Here is a 12,539-nt window from a genome sequence, read left to right on the forward strand (position 1 = left end):
TATATATATATATATATATTTGTTAACAATTCTATTATCCATTGTATATTAGCCCCTGTTTGTACCATATTTTTGACTCATTTTAATGAAAAATTGGACCATTTGGTCCTGCAGCTCTCTGACACCCATTAAAGAGTCACATGGTAGAAATATATATTCTTTCCTCCTTTGCGCTTCTACTGCTTTCCCAAAACACTCCATCTCCAGACTCTCTCCAGTGACTAAAGTCCCATTTTCGTCTCCAGCAACGCCTTCGACAGAAGACCCTCCATTCATTTGCGTGAATTTCGCAAAGGTCACCGGGAAGAGACCATCAACCGATAACGGAGCAAGAATACAAGGTACCGTCCGAGATTCATTTTCTTCTGGGCGTGCGATCGTGTTCCCAGTCTGCACAAATTCTTTTCGATCGGCAAAAAGTCGGTAGTCCAACGCCGGCATCCCTGCTGCGTCTAGTTGAAATCGATGACAAACCTCATGGATCCACACTCTACTGAGGTAAGCCGACGGCTAAGCACACCATTTATGGTTCATATTTTACTTTTGCTTTTTCCGACCACTTGGCGTTTCCTCTTTGTAGATGGGCTCCGATCCACAGCAGGAATCTTCCGATGCACGAGTTCCTGCAAACAGGGGCTTAGAATCAAGAAGAAACGAGAGGTGGAAGCCGGCAGAACGGATAACGTTCATGGCAGCTTGTGAAACTGCCATTGCTGAAGGCCATCGCCATGGCAGGTGTTTCACGAAACAAGGCTGGGAGCGTGTGGTTGCATTATTCAATTCGTCATCCGGCCACAATTGGACAAAACAACAACTCCGCAACCACTGGGATACAATGCGTCATGACCATAATCGCCTTCGTGAACTCTTATCCTACAGCGGGGTCGAGTACGATTTGCCAACGGATCACATTGTAGCATCCGAGGAGTGGTGGACGCGAAAAATCAGGGTAAGGCGCCGGTTTTAAATTTGCAGCGTTTGTAACGTTTCCATTAATCACCACAACCTACAACTCAGTTACAAATCGATGTGCCCTGCAACTATAGGGTAGTTTGTTGTTGTTTCTTTGAGCATGCACATACCATGTTGTTGCCAGAAATTAAACTGAAGTTGTTAATCTTGCATGCCATATGAAACGCAAACAAGGTTCTGATTTCGACTTTTGTTATTTTTCTGCTTGTGTACTTTGATTCACTCTAATATTTGATAACAACTTTAACACAACTAGGATGCTTCAGATACTTCCATGCCTTGTTAATTTCTTCGAGTGAAACTTCATGGGTCAATAGTTCATCCAGCTGAATTTCCTATTCAAACAACATTTTTTTTTCAGTCCATGTACAAGAAGGCATAATCAATTATTTTAGGGAAGTGACGAAGGTGTGTTTTATTTTTTCAACAAATTAAATTTTTAAACGAGGTGATTCAATCAATAAAGCTTCTAGATTTCATCGTGAAACTCGAAATGGATTCATACCTTATTTATACATTTCTCAACTATTTTAAGGAAGTCTATTTGAGGTCTTACTCCACCATAAATGGACCCCTTAATTGTCCTACCACACAAGAGCGGAATGTATTTGAGCTCCCCACTTAAATGAAGTCCTGCACCAATGAAAACTATTGTCACAAGTCCCTGTTTAAACGACACGATTAAAAAGAAATTAGTCTTATGTTATGATCAATAGGAAAAGCCATTACTGATAGTGATATTGACAGGAAGATTTGAGGAATTTTACCACTTTCGATCCCTCAATTGCTTCATTTAGCAGCTCTGGAACTCCAGTGCACTCATAACAGTAATCCACCCCCAGTCCACATGTAGTCTCTTTGATCAATTCTGATACAGGTTTATCAGAGTCTTTTGGATTGATAAATTCGGTCCCTACATACCATGTTGTAACTAATTGATTCTTGCATTTGGTTGGTTAAACACTACAGTTAGGTAATTAGTTAAGCGGGTTACAATTAGTTAGAACCAAAGAAGCTGTTACTTGCAATCTGGTAGTCGTTATAACTAATGTATATATATACACTTCTTGTATATCTCTTGATCTGTGGCTATAAATAGGACCAAGAGGGCTGAGAATAGAATGTGAGCAAGAGGGGAGCATTTTCTATTGAGAGAGAAAAGTCTCTGTAGACAATCTCTGAAACTTCCTGTGACTTTCTTCTGGTTGTGTCTCGGTTGAGTGATGAGTTCTTTGTTTTGTAAAACCATCACTGTGTAATATCCTCTTGAATGGTAGATTGAATGTGAAAGAAAATCCTTGCAAGTTGGTTGATGAAAATTTGTCCTAGAAACATGAAATTCTTGAGTCCATTAATATGATTTTTGCTGAGTCTCTTTCCTACCAGGATATGTTTGTCTATAGCATATTTCAATTTTCATGCTTTTTTTGGCATTCATTACCACAGGAGAACAAAGACTACAAGGATTTCAAGGACAAAAATGTGAGCGAGATTTACATCCGCTATCGCATGCTATTTGGTGAAAGCTACGACGGTGACAAGTATGCAACAACCCCGAGCCTATTGACTAGAACAGGCTTAGCTGTGTTTGAGAATAGTGCAGCACGAGACCACTTGGATGACATTCCCGTTGATGGAGAGGGCAGGGATTTTAGCGATGAGGGGGACGGTGGAACTGGTCTAGCCAGTATGAACACTTCGAGTGCTCGAAGTGGTGAGAAACGACAATCGTCCATGAAGGGACGAAAGGGGAAGCACAAGAAAATTTCGGCCCGTGATCTCTCATTTTTCGTGGAACGAGCGACCATTGCTGCCGAAGAAGTGGACGCGAAGAAGTGGACGCGAAGCTCAATAGCGTCATACATGATAACGAGAATGCCGGGGCCGCATGTATCGAGGAGTTTCTCGCAGCAGGATGGCTACAGCGTCGCACCCCTCTGTATTTCTATGCCTGCACACTCCTGACGCAGAAGCACTATCGGGATATGTTATCTGTCATGAGAGATGAGGACAAAAAGTTCGAATGGATTGAATGGCAGTTCAATGAGCATGGCAAATCACTCTACTAGGAGTTCACTATTTGTTACGTACTTATGTAATACTGTAGTGGTGCACCCGAACATTTAATTTTTCTTGTACTTTTACCTGCTCATATATGGACAGGTTGGACACTTGTATTTGTACTAATGTTATGTAGCTACTATTGTCAATATGTGTTGCTTACTGTTGTGATGTGCTTTGGTTGATTGTGGAAGGTAGGTTCGGGCGAGAAAATGGAAATAATTTGGGCCAATAAAACCATATGAATGCATGGTCGAGTCATGGAGTTCAATATGATGGAGGTAATAAGCTATCAAATATCGAGATTTCATGAAGGTAGAGGAAGCCAAACAAACTGGGAGCAATTGTGCCAAATCTGTAAAACCCATTACTCTCAACGTTGATCAAGTTAAATTAAAGGAGAAATTGAAGAATAATAAAGGAGAAACCCATTACTCTCAAACCTTGATCAAGTTAATAGGATTTATTCTTAGGAGTCTAGTTACGTTTCTACAATAGTTTAGGAGTTTAATTCCAATTTTAATTAGGTTTAGGGAATGTTAGTATAAATAGGATTATTCATTGTATTTTTTTTACAACTTGTATCATGTTGCATATTTTACTCGTGTGAATAGCATGGCCTATATATGTACTCATTTTGTAGGGAATCTTGCAGCCCATTTTTGCTGTATAACATGTCTCCAATCATGCAACCTTTGTCTTTTTTGTTTTCATTCTCCCAATCAATTAGCCCACTTGCTACAACGAGGCAAACTTAGCTTTTGCATTCCCCTATATAAATGAATGTCCTCCAATGGGTGGCCAAGAACCTTATTACGATAACGTGTTCCTAGATTGGTGGTACGCTATGGGTGATCTGAGCTTTGATTGCGTGCTACAACCAGGATCCGACGTAGAAGAAGAGCACAAGGATGAGTTGTTCGACCGTCTTGCAAATGACGTGACAACTTGGGTCACATTTTCAGCCGTTGCAGGGACCGATGCTCGGATCTATTATCGCACACAGCGAAATCGGGTGCGACGATTCTTGTTCTCTAGAAATGGGCACATGTTCATGATGGAGGCTATGAGCGGGAATGAAAAGATGTGCTATCAGGAGTTCCGAATGTACCCACCAATGTTGCGCCACTTTGCACATTTGCTGCGAGACGAATATGGTTTAACAAGTAGCCAGCAGGTAGATATCTACGAGAAAGTTGGTATGTTCCTGTGCATACTTGCACACAGGAAGGGATATTGGCAGGTGACAATGATTTTCAATCACTCTTTGCAAACCGTCTGTTAACTCTTCAAAGAGGTGCTACGTGTCGTCGTATCGCTATCTGAACATATTATACGATCGGCACATAACTACAATGACGGTGTCGAGCCACACAAGCTGGACTCGAACAAGCATCCACGATTTCAGGATTGTATTGGGGCTATTGATGGAACACATATTCGAGCCGTGCTCCCGCGTCACGAATGGGTGAACTTCATTGGTCGAAAAGGAATACCAATCCAAAATGTGTTGGCCGCATGTGATTTCAATTTATGTTTCACATTCGTGCTTGCTGGTTATACCGGGAACACGCATGACGCACAGATTCTAGCTCGTGCTATATACAGCCCGGAGATAGAATTTTCGCAGCCAGCAACAGGAAAGTATTATTTGGTGGATTCCGGTTTTGCTCATCGACCGAGGTATATGGCCCCGTACAAAGGTTTAGACATACTACATCACTTTCAGTAGTTTCGCGATGAACAAACAGGTCAGCATCGTATGTTTCGAAATGCTCGTGAGAAGTTCAACTTCAAGCACTCTTTGTGCAGGAATTTCATTAAATGTGCATTTTGTATGTTGAAGCAGAGATGAAAAATCCTTGATCGTATGCCTAGTTACTCGTTCCCAACACAAGTTGCAGTTGTCTTAGCTACTATGGTCGTTCACAATATTTTGCGTCGTTCAGGAGTTGTGGACGAGGCGTTAGCAAGAGCGGAACGGATGATGACGTTGCCGAGGTAGAGTTACCTAATGCTGGGGATGAAATTCAGGCCGAAGTAAATGCGCCGGAGATACAACGAAATGAGTGGGATAGACTTCGTGATTACATGACACAACAACCGTGACGATTGCATTTAGGGACCTCACGTGTGGCACGTGAAAATTGGTTTGAAGGTACTTCAACACTTTGACTCAATGTTGTCGTCACCGTTGCAAGAATTCTATCCGTGTGTTATGTGTATGTACTTATGTCGAACGTGAAAATTGGTTTGAAGGTACTTCAACACTTTATATTTTTTTTTTCCATTCACAATAATTGTAGGGACTGTTTGCCTATTGACATCTTTTTCTTTTTTTTTTCTTTTTTTTTAATTTACGTTGTGTTTGGTTCAAGGTGGGACGTCTTTGTTATTTTGAGTTTTTATTTTTTTGTTTGAAAACGTCTAAGCAATTAAAATGGTCACCTAAAAATCTTGGAAGTGGTTGTATCTATCTTCATTGTGTTTAATAATGCAAAAATATGGCTGACACTTTTGACTATTCTTTGCCCACTTCTGTGATTGTCTTCATAATGCAGCCTTTTGACTATTCTTTGCCCACTTCTGTGACTTCCCACAATTTGCTGAGACTTTCACGTGGTATGGGCAAAATTGAAAATTTTATGCTTCTTGACTACTGCAACGTCTGATAAGTGCACTGTACAGGGGCCCACCATCACAGTTGAAACGGTCGAATTTTTCATTAAAATAAGCCAAAAATATGGCACAAACAGGGGCTAGATGTATTAATAGGTTTTTCTTACATAAGTCAAACATATCATGACTTGAATTAGCAATAATGAGCAGTAAATGTAACCAAAAAGGTATATACAAGGATTATTTGGACATTTCGCACTCAGAAATTTTGAACACCGTTTTGAAAAAAGTGATGAATTATTCTACAATTGGAAATGTAAGGACATCTATGGAAAATTCTCAAATTTATTAACATTTGGACTTCGTACGTGGTTAGTGGAATTAAATTTTTTAATTGTTTATAAATTACAATTTTACAGAATATTTTGATAATAAATTAATTATCTTGTGAAATGTTGAAATAAATTTTGCCAAACATAACCTTAAAGTTAAATGTTGTTCATTGATTGGGTTTTCCCCCAAGTGCAATTGTCGTTCCATGTTCAGCCTGTAGAGTAACCCAAATTGAACCCTTGTTCACTGGCCATTATAAGAGAAATTCAGGGGAAATAATGTTTTGAATGGTGATTTTATGGAGAAAGATTAAAATTTAGGAAACAGTTTTGAAATTACGTGTGAAATATTTTATTGTATAAATGTGTAGTTGAAAATTAACATAAGAAATAAGAAATAAAAAGAATCAATCAGGGGCTGAAACGCATACTCAAATAGCACTAAATGCATATAATGACTATCACCCTTCCTTACAAGATTTTAGGTGCTGCTTTCATGGATCATAAAGATTTTGTGATTAAAAAATAAGTAAAAATTATTGTCAATTTTGAAGAATATATAGTTGAAAATATTAATTGATCAGCTTATAAAAACTTAAAGATCCTACAAAACGAGCGAGTACTTTAATGACACAATTTTGAGTATCTTTTGCAGGCAAAATATTCTTCCCCAAGTGAATTGGAAGGAGAAGAAAAAAAAAAGTTTGTAGCTTCTTCGCCTAATATTCGAAAATATTTTTAGTAAATTAATATTGGAAAAAGATTTCTAAATTAAAAATTATGGGTTAAATTTACTAATGGCCACCGTAAATTATATTTAGTGTCATTATGGCACCCAATTTGATTTTAACTCATTATGACCACCTAAATTGCTTTTGAATTACAATAACCATCCAACTTCATATAATGTTTCAGGCAAGTCCCCAATTATTACCACAAAAAAAAAAAAAAAAAGTATACACACACTACAAAAATATACACAAAATTATTACCTAAAAAAAGGCGAGAATCATTTAAAAAAAAAAAACACACACACACATAAAATGATAATAATCAAAAAATAATAAAAAAATTATATGAAAGTATAAACAATTTATTATTATTATTATTATTATTATTATTATTATTATTATTATTATTATTATTATTATTATTATTATTATTATTATTATTATTATTATTATTATTATTCGGCTTTTGCTAACACAAAATATACAACTAATCACACACACACACACTTTCACATACACAAAAAATAAAAAAATCCACTGGCCGAAATTACGGAAAAAAATTATATAATATAAATCAAATACAAATAGAGAAAAAAAGTTACAGCGTAGAAAATTTAAAAAAAAAAAAAAAGAGAAATCTACTAACCCAAATTTTAAAAAAAAAATTATATAATATAAATCAAACCAAATCAAGAAAAAAAAATTGTTCCTGCTTTCATATGATTTTTTTTAAGTTTTTATAATGATTACCATGTTGTGTATTTTTTATTTTTTATTCTTATTTTCCTTCTTTTTTTAGTTGTGGTAGTGATTATGTGTGATTTTTTTTAGTGTATTTTTTTTTTAATTGTGGTAATAACCGAGTAGCTTGCCAGAAACATTATATGAAGTTGAGTGACCATGGAGAATCAAAATCAATTTGGATGGCTATGGTGACATAGTAACACTAAATATAAAGTATAGTAGTCTGTATAAATCAAACCCTAAAAGTTAATTTTACTACACGGTCAAAGATAAATTTATAATTTTTTGAATAGTATTTTTTTGAAAAATGTGTGGTTGAAAAAGAAGGAAATTTTTTTTGTTTATGTGCAATATTATTTTATGAAATATTTTGTGGTTAAAAATAAGAAAAGAAAATTATAATGTAAAATAACGAGGGTCAAACGAGGCTTGTTATAAGCCAATTTGATGATAGAACCATTATGTTCATCCTAGAAGGAATTAAGGGTATGTTTGATTGTAAGTAATGCTGGGCATAAACAAACCCAAACCGCTCACCCCGACCAACCCAAACCAAACCGATCAGTTTGGGTAGACTTTTTAAGTTCAATTGGATTGGAAAATTGAATTTGATGTTGGGTTGGGTTGGGTCTCGAGCTATGAATTAAAATCCAAATCAATCCGATAAATTAAAAAATTAATATCTAAGATTGAAAAATAATTTAAATAAGCACAATAGTAAAAATAAGAGAATAACATATAATTTATAAACGTCCATGTTCTTCACGTAGACCGATTCACATGAACACTATGTACAAATGCAATATTATTTGACGATAAATTAAAAATTAACAACCCTGCTCTCTGTCCCAGTCGGGGACGTGGCGCCCCTAATTTCCCCCTTGTCCCCCACTCGGGACAGGGGGCTTTATTCAAAAATTAAAGATATGATGATGAAATGAATGAATTCCAAAAACTTGTAAAAATGAAAACTTTTCATAAATTTTAAACTTATTTATACATTATTTTTAGAAAGAAATCCTTGTCTATGTGTTTAAAAAACGGAGGTTTTCAAGTAATTTCCAACTCTAAAAGTTATCAAATAAATCGGATCCAACTTTAAATGAGCTGAAGCCCAAACCAACCCAAATCAACCCAAACTTGATCAGTTTGGGTTGGATTGGGTTGATTTTCGATCAAACCGACCATGATGGGTTGGGAAAAAATCGACACAACCCAACACACGCCCACCCTTAATTGCAAGTAGGAAATTTACATTAAAAGAATATAAATTCTGGGCAATTGAATTGTCTAGAAATTATTTGCATGAAAATCATCAATTAAATGTGTTTGGCTGATTTTATTTTCAATCTAAAAAATGTTATATTTGTCAATTTTTTATTGGTACGTAGATAAGAGAGATGGAGTAGATGAAGGAGAAAGAGAAAGTAAATTAACTAAAAAATAAAAACGTACTTCCGTGAAGAAAATATTTTCCTTGTTTTCAAGGAAAGTATGGCTACATGAACAAAAGTCACAAAATATTTTCTATGAAAAAATACAATCAAATAATATTAAAGTAGGAATTTTGATAGAAAATATCATTTTCAAGAAAAAATATTGGCAATCAAATGCACTCCCTTTCACCTTTTTTATCAATCCGTATCTGATTTCTCGCTATTTGATTATTTCTAATTTTTGCATCCCATCAAATGGTAGGATTCTTGCAAATTTTCTGATCTTTCCTCAAAAGGAGTTGCAGCTTTGACAGATAATGAGTTTTATTGATTCGGAATTGCTTGAATAAACAAGGATGCATGGTTACTGTTGATGGAACTCGAAATTGAAGTAGAACTTTTCCATCCTGAAATGCTCATTGGGTTGTTGCTATAGTTTTTTCATCGAAGGAGAAGTTTAGCCTGAAAATTCATGAGAACATAGCTGCTAGAATTTTACAGAACACACACGCTCTTATATAAATAAAAACTGAACCTAAGGCAGTAGAGCCGAGAGCAGAACATATATAAAGTCTGGTTTAGTTTCCCAGTGCACCTTCTAACAAAGCCTGGCCTATTTGCTGCGCCCCTCCTTCTATTATTCCAGTAATTGCAGCCTCAACTATTTCCTTGACAACATCGTTTCGTCTTGCAGGTTGGACATACCCTTCATGGATAGGCAAGACGGGTGCGGTATAGGAATGATGCAATTGATGAGATGACGGTGCCGGCCCAACTGTATAGACAGGAATTGGATATGTGGGTCGAGTATAATGGGCAACGACTTGTGGTTGCTGTCGAATTGGAGGAGGAGGGACACTTCTGGACTTAACAATCTGAGGTTCATTTTGCCTCTGAATTCCTGAGGTAGAATAATCTTGTTTCATACTAGATTGGGGTTGTAACTTTATGCTGTCCTTTGCACACTTGAGATGGGCATCAAATTCACACATATTACATCGGTAGAGCCAATGATTTGATCCAGATCCTCCACAGATATCACAAATAAAGGCCTTGTCTCCGTAGGGCGACTCAAAGCAAAGATTAAGTGCATGATCATGAGCATTAGACTTAACCGATGAACGAAGAAATGCACAAGCAGTATGTAAATCAAGATGGCAATTTTCACAGCGGTAACAGAAGCCAGTACCTTTTGTGCCACACGCGTTGCATTCAAATGCACCTTCCGGGTAGGGAGGAGCAGCAAGCAAACTTAAGGTATGGTTATCTGCCTCATGTTTAAAACGTTGGGGCATTTTAGAGCAAGGTTTGTGTAGGCAATAATTGCAGGAATCACATGAGTAACTCGCTCCCGAGGCTTGTTTGGTACAGCTGAACATGTTATTCTATTAGGGGTTGATGAGGGTTTGAAAGAAACCAGTGCCAAAGGATGAGGGTGGCTAAAATGATTGATGAGCAATTCAGATTCAGGCTTTTCCATTTCTTCTTCCTTCTTGGCAAAATCAAGAATGAATGGGTAAGTAAATATATTATATAAAACAGAATGTGAACTCATTTACTTTTGATCTTTTCCTTTAACTCCAATGATTTGTCATTTACGAAAATTGCTTTACACTCCTCAGACGATTTCTGCGTCAATTGACGGAGAAACCGATGTGACCTATAAAATTATTAAGGTTAGTTTTTAAATATGTATTGACAAAATTTCGCTTTCACTTTGGGACTATCTAATATCCATCTGGTGGAAAGATAGTGTTTTCTGCTATTTATCTTCTTAAAACTTTTATCTTTCTACTTCATTAATGAAGCCAAGAGTTCAGTTAACTGCTTAAATTATCATTTCATATGTTTACACTAGAAACTATTTACAAGAGATGCAGTTTTAGTACATGTAGTTGGTCCAAATATAAATGCATGTTTGTAGTGCTTAATAGTTACTTTCTTTAAACCTAATTTAAGACTAGGGATGTTGTGGAGCAAGCCACAAGCTGGCTCGCGAGCCGATCCTCATTTCCTTCAAACGAGCTGATCCTGGGGTCAGCGAGCTTAGACGCTCATTTAACCTTGACCTTATTTTCTGAGAAAGTTATTGTTGTAAAAATTTTGTTTGACAGCATAAAGTTACTTATTAACATGATCAAACGTGCTTCGTAGATTGCAGTAGTATATTAGTTAACTATATGATTATTTCATATACATCTTCCCTTGAAGGCTGAAGCTTGTTGTCTTTAGTTGTTATACAGCAGAGTCAGTGAAGGAAGTTTGTCAATTTTTGCTAGAGCATATTATTTTGTTTATTCAGTAACAGATTTCATTCTCCAGCTGGGGAAAACCATTAGTACAGAACAAGGCAAATTACAAGAGGAAAATAATTTTTAAAGGGATGAGAGGTCAAAAATTATAAAAATGCTTGCAAAGGAGTAATACTAATTCTCATTTATAGGTCAGAAGCCTGTCCCTTTATTCAATTTCATCTTTCTGCCTCCGCAGGTATCAGATGAATATGAAAATTTTTTACCAAAATGAACTCTTCAATCTTACCTGGAAATACAAAAACATTAGTTTACAAATGTTTCGCGCGGGTTAATTCGCTAACAATTAAAGAGGATCAGACGATTGTGTAAGGGACGAAACCTCTTGAGACAAAGTCCCAAAAAGGGGTGTTCTTTTTATTGGCGATGAACTTTACAATTGGAAACGGAAAACAACGTGCCTCCAAGGGGCGCAAGCATACGAGTTACAGAAAAGGAAATGTTTAAGTCTAAAAGCTAAAGGAATGAAAATTACATATTCTCTGTTCGAGAGTTTTGGATTCGGTCTTTGCTTCTAAGTTCTTTCTCCCTTTTATACTTCATAGGCGATCCCTTTGTGATTAACTGCTCTAAAAAACTGCTTGATCGCCCAATAACTACCCACTTTCTTTGTAATGGCCACTTTGTCATGCAACTGTCTTTTAACTGCTGCCATTATCTTGCATCGTTCAACCGCTTTCGATTGAACCCCTTGAGTCGTGGAACGTGATGAAATTACTTTAGCAACTGCCTCAATAACTGCATCATAATGCGTTATGTTTGTTGATACCTTGGGCGACTTGAAGATTTGGGCGAGACTTTGGACGACCGTATGCCACTCTATTCGTTCAGACTCTGAGCGACTTGCAAACTTGGGCGATGGCGTTACCGCACTATTGGGCCCCTTATTTGGGCATTCACCTTGATTCGTTCAATTGGATTTCGTTCTTTGGGCTATCTGATTTGGGGACCCTCCAATTGTTTTGCCATATTCACTTCACGTCTTCAGCAACGTTCACGATCCCCAAAGAATTTTAATCATTGTCTCCTTCTATAACTTGAAAATGTGTGTCGCTTTGCAAACCCTTATAAACTCCGAACACGCCATTTTACTGCTACGAAATCACGTTTCATATTTCTTACGCATCCTTCGCGATTCACTGTTCATATTTTGCTTCCTTGTTACGTAACTCTGAAAAGCTTCGTTCCTTCTTCAATGGCTGCTTTACAATCCCAAGCTAGCGATTCCTTTAGTTTTGACGACTTTCAGGAACTTCTGAGTCGTTCATACGTAACCCCAAGTTTTCTTGCGCCCGCTGATGTTGGACGTAATGAGTTTTACTTGGGTCCTTT

General features: G+C 36.8%; 3 protein-coding genes across 3 annotated transcripts; 1 reads left to right on the top strand and 2 right to left on the bottom strand.

Moving 5' to 3' along the window:
• The first annotated feature begins 465 nt into the window (after positions 1–465).
• LOC111399969 (L10-interacting MYB domain-containing protein-like) lies at positions 466–967 on the top strand. The gene is made up of 2 exons (XM_023027448.1): positions 466–498; positions 581–967. Exons 1-2 carry the CDS (start codon positions 466–468, stop codon positions 965–967), a joined length of 420 nt encoding a protein of 139 aa, XP_022883216.1.
• Positions 968–1,196: 229 nt separating this feature from the next.
• LOC111399970 (alcohol dehydrogenase-like 5) lies at positions 1,197–2,221 on the bottom strand. Its single transcript, XM_023027451.1, has 4 exons — positions 2,035–2,221; positions 1,740–1,885; positions 1,478–1,636; positions 1,197–1,307 (listed from the first exon to the last, which is right to left on the bottom strand). The coding sequence occupies exons 1-4, from the start codon at positions 2,219–2,221 to the stop codon at positions 1,197–1,199; spliced, it is 603 nt and encodes a 200-aa protein (XP_022883219.1).
• Positions 2,222–9,338: 7,117 nt separating this feature from the next.
• On the bottom strand, positions 9,339–10,406 carry LOC111400063. Its single transcript, XM_023027517.1, has one exon. It carries the CDS (start codon positions 10,272–10,274, stop codon positions 9,474–9,476), a length of 801 nt encoding a protein of 266 aa, XP_022883285.1. The 5' UTR covers positions 10,275–10,406; the 3' UTR covers positions 9,339–9,473.
• Between the last annotated feature and the right edge of the window lie 2,133 nt (positions 10,407–12,539).

The sequence above is a fragment of the Olea europaea genome, chromosome 9 (genome assembly GCF_002742605.1).
Source record: "Olea europaea var. sylvestris chromosome 9, O_europaea_v1, whole genome shotgun sequence".
NCBI lineage: Eukaryota > Viridiplantae > Streptophyta > Magnoliopsida > Lamiales > Oleaceae > Olea > Olea europaea.

What these genes read in the sequence shown, in the direction of transcription:
- LOC111400063 (XM_023027517.1), bottom strand. Translation starts at nt 10,274, where the DNA reads ATGTTCAGCTGTACCAAACAAGCCTCGGGAGCGAGTTACTCATGTGAT.
- LOC111399969 (XM_023027448.1), top strand. Translation starts at nt 466, where the DNA reads ATGACAAACCTCATGGATCCACACTCTACTGAG. An exon ending in TGGATCCACACTCTACTGAG is followed by an intron (nt 499 to 580) that starts GTAAGCCGACGG and finishes TCCTCTTTGTAG; the next exon opens with ATGGGCTCCGATCCACAGCA.
- LOC111399970 (XM_023027451.1), bottom strand. Translation starts at nt 2,221, where the DNA reads ATGGTTTTACAAAACAAAGAACTCATCACTCAACCGAGACACAACCAG. An exon ending in TCAAGAGATATACAAGAAGT is followed by an intron (nt 1,886 to 2,034) that starts GTATATATATAC and finishes CATGGTATGTAG; the next exon opens with GGACCGAATTTATCAATCCA. An exon ending in CAATTGAGGGATCGAAAGTG is followed by an intron (nt 1,637 to 1,739) that starts GTAAAATTCCTC and finishes TCGTTTAAACAG; the next exon opens with GGACTTGTGACAATAGTTTT.